Source organism: Sebastes fasciatus, chromosome 7, assembly GCF_043250625.1.
Source record: "Sebastes fasciatus isolate fSebFas1 chromosome 7, fSebFas1.pri, whole genome shotgun sequence".
Taxonomy (NCBI): domain Eukaryota; kingdom Metazoa; phylum Chordata; class Actinopteri; order Perciformes; family Sebastidae; genus Sebastes; species Sebastes fasciatus.
In genome coordinates this window covers 33,251,363-33,267,692 of record NC_133801.1, presented here as the reverse complement: position 1 = coordinate 33,267,692, position 16,330 = coordinate 33,251,363, and the positions used below count along the sequence as shown (strand labels likewise).

Sequence of the window (16,330 nt, the reverse complement as noted above, 5' to 3'; positions counted from 1 at the left end):
TGGAACTGCTTATCAGGCAGCTGACTGACAGAAGTCCATTTTTTTTTAATTTCCTGAACTAAGTCGGCCAACTTGACATTTTTAAAAACAACTGCCTCAGACAAGTTGCCATCCTTTCCTAAGCTCAGTATGGAAATGTTTCTGGCTGTCTTGGACTTCCCATTGGCACGAAATGAAAAGCTAAAACTACACATCCGACCGACTGTAAAGTACTATTTGTGCTCAGCACAGTAATAAGTCAGTTTAAATCGTCTAAATGGCTCAAAGTGCGTGTATGCCAAAGTGTGGTAATTCACACAGTGCAAGCGTTGAGGTTTGAAGACAGAGAGAATGCAGGTCTGGTGTGACCTGCTGCAGAAGCCAGCAATTCACACAGCTGAGATAAGACTAGTGTTTCCAGTGTGACAGCAGTACTTTAGAGGAACCACTGAAGGTAGAGGGGGGAAAAAATCTAAAGCTTATGTCCCGAGCTATTTTCTTCAACATACACAGGCTGTGAAATTTCACTGTGCCTAGCTACTTTCACCAGGAGAGAAATAATCCAGGAACCTGAGCTATCCAGCACAACAAGGTGTTGGAATTGCATGGTCATTATATGTGAGCAAATCTTTCATGTGCGCGCTACCTCTATATGCTTATAAGTGTGCTAATAATACTTTGAATCATGCAGAACTGACAAACCCTGAGAACAAAAGCGGGAATGTTGCAAATAATGAATCATATAGGTATACTCACAGACGTCCATGCGGTTCAAAGCTACTGCTTTCAAAAAAAAAAAAAAAAAAAAAAAAGATGCAGGAATGTTGTGCAGTTTCTGTCATAAACACTGCATCTTCTGAAAATGTACATTTATGTTGTGCTGTGTTTTCATACTCACACTTTGGTGTTAGATACGAGTAGTTCTTCAGTTTTAAATACTCTACACATGGATGTAATACATATGAAGAGAATATGTACACAAGCATGACAACAAATATTTGGTTTTGTACATGCATTGATGTATGTTTTAACATTAAAACTAGGGCTGTCTAACGCAAATTCATTTTAATGCCACTGATTTCTTTAATGAAATGAACACAACAGTTTTAAAGCTTCAGTGAAGATACAGGTATCATTGGAAACTAGAAAAACTTAAGGAATCCATCGGTACCAAACATGTCGTACTAGCTTGTCGAGAAGGAAAACTGTCATGGCCCTTTTCAAAGGGGTCCCTTGACCTCTGACCTCAAGATATGTGAATGTATTGATTTCCAATAATAAATATATACGTATATTTGCATAAAGCAGCATATTTGCCCACTCCCATGTTGATAAGAGTATTAAATACTTGACAAATCTCCCTTTAAGGTACATTTTGAACAGATACAAAATGTGATTAATTTGCGATTAATCATGAACAATCACGTGATTAATCGCGATTATATTATATAATATTTTAATCGATTGACAGCCCTAATTAAAACATATAACAAGTATTATCCAGTTTTGGGTGATGAGGTGACAGACATAAACATTTACATCACCAGAGCAAGTTTTTTACTGATGAATCTTTTGTATATCAGGCAAGTCTGAAAGTTCTGTACCTGGATTAGTATCAGAGACTTATACATATCAGAGGTGACCGGTAATGAGAGAAATCTCAGCATGGCAGTGTAATTATTTCTACCTCATACAAGGGCAACAGCACGGTGTGATCTCTGCATCCTCGGCCTCAATAACAATCGCTAATTGCCTTCACTAGAGATAACTGGTTGTTCAGAGCTACTGTATCTTTAACATTATTGCAAGATAGTGGTATACAATGTTAAGATGATTAAGATGCAATAAGATGAGATGAGATAAAACAAGACAAGATACTACTTTTTTTGGAATGTATGCTCAATGGAATACGAGAGGAAAAAATACAACTACGATTTCACGGACAGGAGGTGCAACCATCTTGCAACTCGGGACCAATTAGACTTTTTGTGGTCAGGGTACAGGCCAATATTGATCTGATACCAGTGCTCTTTTTTATCTTTTAAATTAAAAATATGTTTACCTCACATGGTGGAAATGTTTGGACTCTAACTATACAACATTTCATAAATAGAAGTGAAGAGGTGTTTAAACACCAACTGTTTTTGTTAGGTTTGGGAGAAAGTGGATTATATTGTTGAACGTCTGTAATCTTACATTGTTTTTCCAGTTCTATAACTAAAACTTGAAGACTTAGAAATTTCATGTCGGGTGATTGAATCTGGCCCATACCTGATCTGTTTAATAAGGTCAGTATATGCACAGATACAGATACAGAATATTAAATCAGTGCTTGGCTATTTGTATCCCATTCTAAGCAGTAGAGGGATGCACCAATTTATCGGCTGGACATCGATATTGGCCAATATTCGCCTTGTTGGCGGCCATCAGCCTATCGGCAAATAAGATGACATTCCCCGAGGTTTATCTGTTTTGTTGCATCTATTTGTGTTGTGTTCAAGCAGCTGGTTCAGAGAAGAAGCCAATGGCTGAACACATCTCTGGTGTGACGGTGGGTGCCAGGTGCTACTAGTCCACTAGTTAATCGCTCACGGATGCCGTTGTTCTTTCGGACGGATAAAAAAATAAAAATGCTTAAATGGGTCGCCAAATATACTTGGGTGGTTGTTCATATATGGGCGGCCCGCCCATATATTGACAGCCGCCCAAGTAAAGTCTTAGTCTTAGCTAATTTATAGTTTTTAATTAATTAATTCATTCATTAAATTAATTCAATTAATAGTTTCTAATCGCGTTTACATTCAGGCCTACATTTAATTTGTTTCACAAAACAAATATTTTTGGTGGGTTATTTAAGTAGACTGAAACATTCTTCTCATTGAGTAGGTGGTTATATAGCAGCAAAAAAAAAATCTCATGTGAAAGAAGGATATATTAAAGGTTGTTTCATAAATTTGTATGATTGAATTTGTGCTCATTCAAAGATGGTGTAATGAAATGCTGAATGACTTTAAAACAGCTTAATTATTTATTTTTTATAATGAAGAGGTGTTTGTTTCCCTGACACAAAAGGGAAATAAATAACAGCAAAAATCAAATACAAAAAAAAACAAACATTGGAATTGGTGTCAGTCAAATTGTTATTTTAAACATTGGTATCAGTCCAGAATTCCATAATCAGTGCATCCCTGAAGCAGTATTTCCTGAAGCTAACATAAATATAACATGAGCATAGATAATTGGCTGTATGTTAAATGAATATTGCTTAGAGAGGGACAGAAGTCGTGAGGCTGGGTACTAAGGATGATCCTCCACGGAGGAGGGCTCATCCTGCTCCATGGCGTGCTTTGAGCTGTAGTGAGGCCCCTGAGCCTCGGTGGTAAGATGGGCCCTGATGTGCTGTTGGTTTAGACTGTCAGAGGCACTGGCAGGGAGCGGGTATGCAACTCCACAGATAACAGACCAAAACTGTCCACGAGGGCCTCTAAAACCCAGCAAATTAGCCCGCAAATGAGCCAGAGAATATCTCTACTAATCCATGATCTGAGCGGAGACTCTGCCAAAAAAGTAAACAAATAAATAACTTCACAAGAAATACTGAGGGTGGAAATAGCCACGGCTGTGAGCTGGGAAGCCACTAGTGATTTCTTTGAAGCCTCATTTCGCCTGATACTCTGCTGCTACGATGCCTGTGACCATTTCGGAAACAAGCTTCCATGTTGTGCTCGATGTGGATACAGTGAAATTACAGATCCCAGTATTACAGAAAACACTGCCCCCCCCCACCCCTCCTCCCCTCCCGCAGCAAATGATCACAGTCTCTGTGTCGCCATCACAGACGGCAAAAAGCGACGATGCATCAAAATACCAATGTTTTACAAAACCGATTATAAATTATATGTCTCTAAAAGACAACTGATATAATTACCATTTCTAACTGTATAAATTATTGTTTCTGTGGTTCTTTAAAACACAATAATCTATACAAACTTGTCACTTATTTCATGACATAGCAAATAAAAAAGATGCCTGCCAAAGAGAGGCAATTATTGTCTGTAGAAATAGCTCTTTCTGTTTTACTTTCCTTGATCTTGATTCATTGAACAAGCTTGCAACCCTGAAATCTTGGATATTGGAGATATTTCTTATGGAAAGTAGCGCTGTAAATTTAATAAAATTGACTGTGAAAAAAAAAAAAAAAAAAAAAAAATGAAACCCATATTTTATACCCAAGTTTAGCAAAAGCTAGTTAAAGGAAAGATGTTGAATAAAAAATGCAGTTAACAGCTACTGATATTCATTCTGATGTCATTTCTATTGTTACATGAAGACATGAGTATTTTGAATAAATTCTCAATCCGAGCCGTTCATGTTTCTTGTCAATTTTGCTACCTGCAACACGGACAGGAATACACAAGCAGATTAAGGTTGATGTAAGTACTGACATTAAATATGACTGATCTTACAGAATATTCTGTAGCACACAGGTAATTACAAGCTGGGACTGTGATCAATAGCAAAACCCTGCGGGGTAAAAAGAATCACTCAATATAGTCTGTTAAAACATTCAAGGCAAGCCAGCGCACTCCAAATATGTCATTGAATTTTATAATTATTCCATTTCAATGTGCACACAGTTACAGCCCACTGGAATGCACAGTAATTTCCATGCCATGCTATTATACATTTATGACTATTTCATTTACTAAAATAATCATAAAACAGTTTTATGTTAACCATTAAATGCTTCTGTATAAAAACAATAATGATTAAAACAAGAAAAGCTTTACTGACCATATCAAACGAATCATTAAAATAAAAAGACTAATAACATGCTTGTTGCTTTGCAATTTTATTTCAAACAAAAATCAGGGAGACAATATGGCTCTCTTATATGATAATTGATTTTCTTGTCCAAGTATTCACATAGGAACTGTGTTTCCTTTGCTCTGCATATGTGCCTTGTCGTGTGAGTGTGTACGTGCAAATATGCTCCTTCTACTCCAAGGTCACAATAGGAAACCCCATCTCTGTGGTCCTACCACACTGCTGTAAAACATGCCCTAATGAATCCAGCCCTGTAACACAGGAAACGTCTTGTCTAATTGGAAGTCTGATTTCACTTCACCCCCACAGGCTCCCAACATGGTGGCGAAGCTCCGGGGAATCAGTTCAAAGATAAAAACGCATCTTAAATGTGGAGTGTGCAACAAAGAAATGTGCTTATTCACCTCACGACGGCGCAGCCATCAGCACTGGTATTACAGTATGCACAGTCTATGACGTAGGGCTGCATTATTATGGTCAAAATGATAATCACGATTACTTTGATCAATATTGAGATCACGATTATTCATAGATTTTAGGGATAAAATATTTTTACTGCAATTTCACATTTAGATAAACAGAGAGCTGCTTTCACCTCCATGTTGTGCTACATGCCAAACGTCAAAAACTCTAAATGTCATCCTTTTTGTTATTGTCATCTATAGTGGTTATTTGCATAAAAACACACAAATCAAATGATTAGGAAATCAATGATTGTATTTTTATTTAAATATTTGCTTTGGTTAAAAAAAAAAATTCTTGTGGGTGTGTCAGGAAGTAAAATAGGTCATAATTCCCTCTCTAATATCTATTTGATATTGCTGTGAAAACATCTCCTTAAAACAACTGTAGTTATTCAAGTTTCTCGCCAAAAACTACATTTTACAAGATTACATTTGAACACATCATGATAGCGTTACAATTTACCATCGCCCAATGGCCATTTTACTGAGTGGAGCTTGAACGCATCATAATGTAACTCAATGGTACCTCCGTTAACGGAGCTCTGTAGCTCTGTGCTGTCAGCAGACGAGCCAGTCACTGTGATCACTCTGAGCTGCATCATGGGAACCAATTACAATCTAAAAAGTGTCTGATTAGGGCGCCTGGTTAGCTCAGTCGGTAGAGCGGGCGCCCATGTATGGCCAAGGCTCAGTCCTAGCAGCGGTGGACCCGGGTTCGAATCTGGCCTGTGGACCTTTCCGCATGTCATTTCTCTCTCTCCCCCTTTCCAACACTCTATCCACTGTCCTATCAATAAATGCTTGAAAAATGCCCCCAAAAAATAACTTAAAAAAAAAAAAAAAGTGTCTGATTAAATTAGTTGTTGTAAAGTTATTAAGGTTGTTCCTCCACGGCTTATTTTGGACTTGCAGTTGTGACAAATTACGATCTTTATGTCTTCTTCACTCACACTGAAGAACTTCCACACAGACGACATGTGTGTGTGTGTGTGTGTGTGTGTGTGTGTGTGTGTGTGTGTGTGTGTGTGTGTGTGTGTGACGTTACTGACTGTGTCGCTGTGTACCGTCGTAAAACCGTCACGTGGCAGCTGCACGTGTGTGTGACCGGTAAAACAAATTGAATATATAAAAACCGGCCGGCTACAATTGGCTGCTGATTGACGGTGCATTTCTAGCTGTCAGTTTAAGAAGCACTTGATTCATGCAGCAGAGTTTTCTATGAGCAGAGCATTTTAAACGTCAATATCGCAGTCGATCATTTTCATTTAATTGTGGGTAGCCAAAATCGTGATCGCGATTAATATTCGATTAATTGTGCAGCCCTACGTTGAAGGTACAAGATTAAGGTACATGGTTTTATATCAAAGTGTAAAAAAGTTGCTTGTTCTGAGGTTGCTTTTAGAAATCACTAGAATCATTATGCAGATGGTACAATTCTAATGTGACTTAGAACTTATTTCATTCATTGTAACTCAGCAATGCTCTCAGTTTAAGGAACGCCCTGATCGCATTCACACAATTACACATTCACACCTGGAAGCTGCCCAGTACAACCACAGTCTGATCTGCTGGCCACTGAGCACTGAGCAACCTAGGTTAGGTGCCTTGCTCAAGGGAACCTAAGTGGTGGTAATGAGGGAGAGGCAAACGCTGCTTTTCACTTTTCCCAATCCAGATTTATCCTGCCGGTCCAGGGGATTGAACTGGCGACCTTCCGGTCTCAAGCTTGTTTCTCTAACCTTTAGGCTCTAACCTTTGGGCCACCACTGCCCTGTGGACTGTGGTAGTGGTGTTCATTTAGACATTGCAACACTAATGTTTCCGTGACTTTTGCACACTCAGAATTTTTACTTTGCTACTTGAAAAATACAACACAGCATTTAATAAAAATGGACCATTAACAGAATTCAAATCTTTATAATAACTACATCGAACCCTCAAGCACAGAAGGTGCTTTTCTATGCAAGGGAAATGTGGCTCGGGCCAAGAACAAACGTCCTATCAATCACTATGAACATGGTTAGGGGACAGGCTGATGTTCTCCCCGCTCGAGTTCAAGTCTGCGAGAGATTTGCTTTTCAAAGCCCCTCAGCCTTTTGGGGCTGCGACATGTTTCTACCAGGAACACCTGTCCCTCATAGACAGTCATGCTATGTTCAAAGATTCAGCAACTGAGCACCGCCTTGGAGCTCTTAACCTCAATCTTTCAACAGTTCAAAGTTTCTTCAGAGTCTTGAACCCTCCAACAAGTATCTGAGACAGGTAGCAAGGGAATAGATCATCGTCACTGAGGAGCACTTACTCTTTTTGCTATTGTTTTTCTACTTCTAGTCCTAAGTCTAGTTCTAGTACTAGAGGTTGTAACTAAGATTAGAAGAAAGGAGAAGTTTATTTGTTTTAGTGGAGTATTGCTACAAGTAGTTATTCATAGCCATTATTCAAACATGTAATGATCATTTTAGGATTTGTGTAATTATGTGCAAAGCAGACCAGCTTCATTAACATAATACAACCTGAATAATAGTGAGGCACTTCATATCTCAATATGAAAATGGAAGGTTATCAGCAGCAATGAAGGCAGAAAAAAAAAATCTTATCTCGACAGTTGTAAACAAATCTGTGTGGGATTGCAGAAAATAGGCTGTGCATGGTAAATCCACATGAAAAGACTTTTCCTCTGACAACTCAACATCGATAAATATTGCTCCTACCCCAGCTAAAAGCATGATCACATCAGCACATTAGCCACTGTGCTTTGAAGGTAAGAATGCTGATTGATGACTTGTATTTAATCATGCAGAACAAAAAACTGAATTGAATTAAGAAACCCGACCGTCATTCATCTCCAATCTTTTCTGCTTGCTGCTTGAAATCATTAGTAAGTGGAGGAGCCTCGATGAGTTGCTTCCCATATTTGCTTGGTGTGATACAAACATGGCTGTAGGAAAATTATGAACAATCAGAATATTTAAAACTTCTCATTAAGGTCTACTGCAGTCTCATAAAAAAAACAGTACTAATACATTTTTCATAACAAACATTGCCATGATGTTTTCTACAAACATGCTTAAATTGGAAATTGTCATTTGTATGTTCATTACATTCAGTGTACTTAAATGCATTTTCCTTTATCCCCTAGAATATGTCACACCAATCCTTGCATTATTCCTCTGGATATCTGCGAGAAGTTCTAAATCAGGCTTAAAGGGGAACACCACCTAAAGTAAAAATTAAAATATGTTATTTCCATAGCCGAGGAATGTTCATCAATATTTGTGAACATGAGCTACGTTCTCTCAAAGCCAGAAACCAGAGAAGTATGTCTCAAACTTGTGATGTCATGGGGTATAAAGTCTAGAGCTGCTCCATAGACAATGAATAGGAGATTGATTTTGTGGACGCAAAAACCCAAATGAGCTTTATTCTACTGTACAGCAGTATTGTCAGTTCTGAAAAAGAAAATGTTCCCATATACTGAGAACCCTCCCCTGGGAGCTCTCAGTGTCATCTAAAACATCTTTCCCGATTCACTGTCTATGGAACAGGTCTGGACTTTATACCCTATGACATCACAAGTTTGAGTTTTAGCACTCTAGTTTTTGGATTTAAAGCTTTAGTAGGCAGAAAGTTTTTGTCATCATTGGGCAAAAAATCCATAATAACCTTTCAGCATATTGTAATTCAAGTGTTCTGAGAGATAACTAGACATCTGCACCTCCTCATGGCTCTGTTTTCAGGCTTTATAGAACTCTGACAGGAGACTTTGGCCAATCACAGGTCATTACAGTGTGAGAGCGTTCCTATTGGCTGTTCTCCGGCTGTTGGGCGGTGCTTGGTATTCCCTCAACTATTCTCAACATGGCTGCTGGCTCACAAACTTTCTCATTTTACAACTAAATAGTGCACTACAAGATGTTTCTGAAAACATTTGAGGAGAGAAATAATCATTACAGTAAGATAATATTGATTCATATTTGATCAGCGCTGCCTAGTTTGACCGTTTGATGGCAGCCGGACTTCAGACTCCAGATCAGCTCTGATTGGTTGTTTTACTCCGTTCTGTGAAATCTAGCAGATGCCATTAGGAGCACCAGAGGACACAGAGGCACATACTTTTTTTTTCAGATTACCTGTCTCATGCGCTACCGTCAGGATATAGTGATATAAAAATAACTTGTTTTAATCATATTTGCTCCATTTCTACCCACTGCAGCTTTAAGAGAGAGTTGTTTTTGTTTATTAATATTTTTGGACAGTTTTAACATGCATGAATTTTGAAAATGGGTGTAGTTCCCTTTTAACATTTTACTGAGTATTTTTAAAACACGGATGGATCTGGACACTTCAGTGTGATGGTTGCAAAAGTAACGCCTGCCATCAGGGCTGATCATTTTACATTACTGGCTTTTTGTAGTCACGTTCTATTTTAAAAGCACTTTGCCAAGTCAAGTCACTACTACTAATACTACTACTACTACTACTACTACTATTTCTATTATTATTATTCTTAGTAATAGTAGTAGTATTGTTACCAAAGTGATGATTTTGTTGGTGCTAAGTTAACACAGCCAACAGTCAAGGCTGTGTGCTAATGAAATGTAAATGAATAACAGTTGATTTAGTGATTTCAGAAGTGTGTGGAGATCCCAACAGAAACCTCCACTAGTTGATAGTGTGCTGCAGAAAATCAGCTGCAGCTGAAAAGTTGTGGGGGGACTTTCACTAGAAGAGTTCCTAGAGGCTTTGCCCTGAAGCAGTGCCTACAGCAACCAGGATTTGAGTAATGAGCAATAATAAAAAAAATAATCTAACTCCAAAAAACGGATATCACACGAGTCCCACATTGTATGTTTCTCTGCCATTCACTAGCAATATTCAAATATAACAATTCTGCTCTGAATAATACCACTATGCAGAGGGAGAAAATTGCTAAATCACACTTCAGAGTAAGAGCAAAGATTGGCTGTATATATGTATATCTCCTTAATCAATATAGAACAGATCTCCCAGGAGGATGGAGTAAGGGAAAGCCAAATCACTACATAACTAACCACCCACTGGAACTAATTACATTTTGTCTGTAGAAAAATACCAGTGTCAGTCACACAAGCACTTTTCTATCAACAGGAGCTGTGTAGGCCTTAGCCGCATTATTTTTCTCTGCAGGTTATGGAACACATGAATAACAACAGTCCCCCAGCAGGCTTTTGTGGCTATCTCCACTGCCGGTTCTCATGGTTACAGAAACGTAATAGTCGAGCAGTGGGGGGAAAGTTGGGATTAGAGCACACATCTGGATAAACTGTAATAGGGTAGACCCCAAAAACAGCAGCCCTCTCCCAAACCCAGCAGGCTGGGCTGGCCTCCTCGCTGTTCAGCCGCTGTAGGATGTGCAATGACTCAGCAGTCTGCTGCCTGCTGGAGGCGTCCTCAAGGGGCTCCCTAGGGACCGGAGGCATGCTGGGTAGGAGACACACACACATACCTGTACACACTGCATGAATGCACTTTAAACGCTAACCGAGCCATACACATGCGGTAGCGGCAGTCCGTGGGGGACTTGGGTTTGGAACCGGACGGTAGCCAGGTTCAAGTCCAGCACGGACCGGTCGGTACGGAGTGTGGACTGGTAGCTGGAGAGGTGCCAGTTCACCTTCTGGGCACTGCCGATGTTCCCCTTGAGTATGGCACTGAACCCCCTAACTGCTCGGCCACTGTGCTATGCGGCAAGCCCCATCACTCCAATATCTCTAATGCATGTCTAGAGGGCGTCTGTGTACATGTATTTCAGGCCCGTGTGTGTAAATGAAGAAAATAACAACAGAGTGAAAAACCGCATTTTTAGATTTACTGAATTGTAATTATTATTAAATAATAAATCGTACACCAGCAACTGGGTAACAAATCTTCAAAACTAACAGGAATTACAATTCAAGTGTAAACCTTTTTATTGCAGCAAAAAATTGGTAAAAATTTAAACAGGAATTAAAATTGCAGTATATAATACCGTGTATATATATATATATATAGTATTTAAACGTAGAACAGAACTGGACAGATCGTCCCCATCGTCACGATACCCATACAGCTACCGATCTGGTATCGGTACATCCCTATTCCAAAACTTAAAAAAAAGTCTATAGTTAAAGACTTTGCAACTTTTCAATTGTTACATATCTAGCCATCATGTAGTAGGTTAGACCAAGAATAAAGGTAGCCACTATATCATCACATCACAACCGTGGCATTATCAGCAAGGGATTTTATTCATAGTACTGTTTGTTTGGGAGTCCTCGGAATCACTTGAGCATCATGAAAAATTGTTCCAAAATGGCTATTGCTTATTTGCATGCATTAAAACCAGGGTCAAGTAAGTCACATGTGAAGAGGGGGAGAGCTGCCCAGCGGCTTGAATACATTAAAGCGGAGTAAATGGTTTGTTGATTTAAAGAGATTAAAGCACACACAAGCAGGCCTGCTCGATGGATTTTAATTAACTTGCCATATATAAATTGTATATTATCAGGCATTACTGAATTAAATGCTGAATACAAGTGCTCTTTCTGCTTGGGCGAGTTGAATAAAAAGCTACTTAGAATCTCGATTGGGTCTCACAGATGCAGCATGATGCTGCATCTACAGTACGGGGTGCTCTGCTCTGAATACATTCCAGCCTTCCAACCCCTTAGCAGCCATCCAAGGAGATTCTCTTTAATTATGTACAATACAGCCAAATTCAAGTCCCCTGGCATCTCAGATGATCAAGCAGAGGGATGCCACGTTCTCTCCCTGACTCATTCGGGCAAATGGATTCCACTTCCAAGAGTTATTTCTGTCAGTTATAATAAGAAGCTAATACATAATGTGACACACTCTGAAATGCAAAACTATTCACAAGGTTCTCTGCAAGGCTGTGCAGGGGCAATTAGAATTGTGCCGCTAGGCCCTTGATGAGTTCCTCTATCTCTGAAGTATCCTGGGAACAGTATCATAAATCTGCCAGTTAATATGCATGATTTAGGTTTGTGTTAAACTTTGCACAATGTGAAACAGAACTTAGATTTCACCACGTAGCACCTCTGTGTCAAAAAAAAGAAATGGAGTAGAATCCATTTAGGCAGAAATTCAGGTAAACAAATGCAGGAAGGAGTAGGCATTTTGGACACAAAAGGGCTATGTGGGTAAAAGAAACCTGCCTGCCAGGTACTGCCTCCACACTGCCCTGAATTCACTCCAAGCGCTTTTTCTTTCACTGTATACTCTATCCAAGCAATTAATGAGTTGTAACTGAGTTTACCGACAAATAAGCGCTTGGGGGACTGAGCTGAGGATCCAAATGGCATTTCTGCTTCCAAACGGCATTCTGCAATATCATGACTTTTTAGCACACTGATCTACGATTTGAAAGAGAAGTATCTTCAGAGGAACTGCAACTATCTTCCGACATTTTTCGGCCCCTGCCATGGTTCATAGTTACATATTCCCTGAGCTCAAGTGACCTTCTGAGCAAGCACAAAGGCTCATCTGGCCCTTGGGGGGGAAACACCGAGCCACAGAAAGATCAATTCAATACATATGGCTTCCCACTTCCTGGCACGGATCTCACCAAGAAACCTGCCAAACCATTCCTTATCAAAGACCACACATACACAGTGATTCACACACTGCAACAAAAAGAAGACAGCATGAATAAAATGATCTGATGAACAGCCGAGGTAATGGTATTCCAAATTTCTGGCTGTGCTGCCTGGAACACGGGTAATTGTCTTTTCTTCAAGAAGTAAAATCCTAAACATGTTGGTCTTAAGCCAAATTCTGATAAAATGCAAACAGAGATATAAAAAAGCTGAATTAAAAATGCCAACTTCAGCTTGGGCGGACTGGAATAGTTCCAGAGTGTCAAAATGTACCAAGACAATTAAAAATAGAAAAGACGCAACTCATCGTTGCGGCTGTATAGATTCTAATTAGTCAGGAACTAAACAAATCCAAACCAACGTAATCATCATTTAGCCTTAGACTGTACCATGCAGAACAGCCGAGCTTGTGTTTTCTGTTGCCGTAAAGACACAGCATGTAATTCTGCTTCAGTGTACAGGAACATGCTTAGAAAAATAAACACAACTCTATCATCAAAATCAAAATCCACATGGAAAAAGACAGTCAAAATCATCTTGCCTGAGAGAAAGGTAAAAGAGAGAAGTGCCCTACCGTTTTCTGTGTTCTCGTGTTCGGTGTCAGTGAGAGTTAGATTGGAATTGGCCCTGCTGGAGAGGCACGAGCTGCGGCCCGACTTGGTGTTGCCGCGGCCCCATAATCTGACCGCATGCTCCGGCGACATGATGCCATCCGTCTCCGTGTCCGCGTCTGAGCCCACACTGACTGAGTAGTCGCGGTGTGGCATCCCCAGGTCAGTCCTGTACGTGGCTACGTGGGATGGGAGGGCCTCTCCAAAGCCCAGGTTTCGAAGGGAAAAGTCTGCCCCTGTAGCCAAACCAATAAATACAACGCTACGGTAATTAATTCTGCAACTAACTGCATCACTCAACATAATGAACTGTATTCATTACAGGAAAAAAAAGATGACAGCAATATCCTGGCCTTGAGAGGTGCAGTAATCTTTTAAAAGCAAAAGCTCCACAAGCAATAGTTTTTGAGCTGCATTTGATATTTACAGTAGGGCTGTTCAATTTAATGCGATAATAACATGTTAATTCATTTTAACGCCGCTAATTTCTTTAATGCAACTTGCAATTTTTAGGTTGTAGCGGGTTCAGTTTTAAAGCTAGAGTGAAGACACTGGCATCATATGAAACTATAAAAACCTAAGGAATCCATCGGTACCAACCATGTCACACTAGCTTGTCGTGAAGGAGGTTAAATAACGCTCCAAACTTACGCTGAACTTTGGTGAGGAAAAACTGTCATGGCCATTTTCAAAGGGGTCCCTTGACCTCTGACCTCCAGATATGTGAATGTAAATGGGTTCTATGGGTACCCACGAGTCTCCCCTTTACAGACATGCCCACTTTATGATAATCACATGCAGTTTGGGGGCAAGTCATAGTCAAGTCAGCACACTGACACACTGACAGCTGTTGTTGCCTGTTGGGCTGCAGTTTGCCATGTTATGATTAGAGCATATTTTTAACGCTAAATGCAGTACCTGTGAGGGTTTCTGGACAATATTTGTCATTGTTGTGTTGTTAACTGATTTCCAGTAATGAATATATACTTACATTTAAAAGCAGGCAGATTTGCCCACTCCCATGTTGATAAGAATCTTAAATACTTTTCAAATCTCCCTTTAAGGTACATTTTGAACAGATCAAAAATGTGTAATTAATCACGATTAAATATTTAATTAAAAGCCCTAATTTACAGTAAAGCCCCCATGTAAAGCATCTTTAACATATCAATATGTTGCTTTCACCACATTCATCTCAGTGTCCCGATGGAAGATCTGAGTGTTGTTCTTACCATGACGAGTCGCCAGAGTAGGACATTTTAAAGTCCTACACACTGGTGGCTTGAAAGTAAATACAATTGAAGCTTTGCATTTGTCTTTTGTTCACAAACAGCCGTTTTCAAATGCCACATTCACAGCTTGTATGTCTTTAAATGTTGGATTTGAGTACTGAGACATCTGTCTTCTATTTCCTCTCTCCTAAGTTCTCTACCGCGGTAATTAGAATTACCACCGCAAGTCAGGAGACTTGTGAAGCAGTCCTTGGCGATTTGAGGATCTCACCAGATCCTGTAACTGATGAAAATGAAATAAAGAAATAAAAGACACACAAGGTTTTCTTTCTTTCCTTTAGTGCACCACAAATGGCCTGTCCTTGTGATTAAAAACACACATTTTTTATTAAAATTGCTGACCTATGCTTCAGTTGGATTTAAGGCCGCCTCGACAGTGCCATCACATCTGATTTGAACTTTGATGATGAATAATATATTTGAAGGAGCAGGTAAAGGCAGGCATGTCTTCCATGCAGTTTTTAACACTGGCATGATAAGTTCAATCCCTGGTCACCTCTGTTAATAGTCAAACTATGCAGACCGACCTCTACGGCGGCTGAATGTGAATTACCAAGACACTCCTCATTAAAAAGCAATGGCGCATATATTGAGACCAGGCAGTAACGTGTCCTTAATCTAATAACAGGCTTTTTCCTGTCATTGTGCACTGCTATATACTTCTAGATGAAGCACATTTATACCAATGACAATCTCTTCTGCAGTCATAATAGCACAGTATTTCATAATATTGGCACAGCCATGGCCCACCTTGCCGGTTGAACTCGTCCACTTCGTGATGGACCATTTCCTTGACGCGGCTCCCGTAGGCCATCCTCGAGTCATGGTCGAAGGCCTTGAGTGTTTCACTGGAGCTGTAGGATTTGGGGTTGGGTTTGCCATCCTCGCTGTCTGCAGAGGAGCTGGTGTAACGGCGCTCTGAGTCCTGCCGGGCAGTGAGCGAGCGGTAAGGTCTACGTTCCTTCACTTCCATGGCTGCCTCCGCACTATTTTCAACATCAAATGTGGGTTACGCTGCCGGTTTAGTTTGAGTGATTCTGTGGAAGAAAAACACAGAAGAAAAAAAATTAGGATACTTGATGTATGACAAGTAGGGCTGTCAAAAGTAATGGGTTCTATGGGTACCCACGAGTCTCCCCTTTACAGACATGCCCACTTCCATGCAGTTTGGGGCAAGTCATAGTCAAGTCAGCACACTGACACACTGACAGCTGTTGTTGCCTGTTGGGCTGCAGTTTACCATGTTATGATTTGAGCATATTTTTTATGCTAAATGCAGTACCTGTGAGGGTTTCTGGACAATATCTGTCATTGTTTTGTGTTGTTAATTATTTCCAATAATACATTTATTCATACATTTGCATCATATTTTCCCACTCCCATGTTGATAAGACTATTAAATACTTGCCAAATCTCCCTTTAAGGTACATTGTGAACAGATAAAATATGTGATTCATTTGCGATTGATCACAATTAACTATGAACATACATGCGATTAATCACAATTAAATAAATGAATC

The 16,330-nt window shown here is 39.7% G+C and overlaps 1 protein-coding gene across 14 annotated transcripts in view; it reads right to left on the bottom strand.

The window, feature by feature from the left end:
• Positions 1-16,330, bottom strand: part of tenm4 (teneurin transmembrane protein 4) — a 194,603-nt gene that overhangs the window by 132,945 nt on the left and 45,328 nt on the right. For all 14 annotated transcript variants that reach the window (XM_074640402.1, XM_074640405.1, XM_074640400.1 and 11 more), the window contains 2 exons: positions 15,561-15,847; positions 13,482-13,754 (listed from right to left, as the gene is read on the bottom strand). In XM_074640402.1, the coding sequence (XP_074496503.1) occupies positions 13,482-13,754; positions 15,561-15,783 (496 nt within the window). In that variant the 5' untranslated portion in view covers positions 15,784-15,847. The remainder of the gene's footprint in view (positions 1-13,481; positions 13,755-15,560; positions 15,848-16,330) is intronic.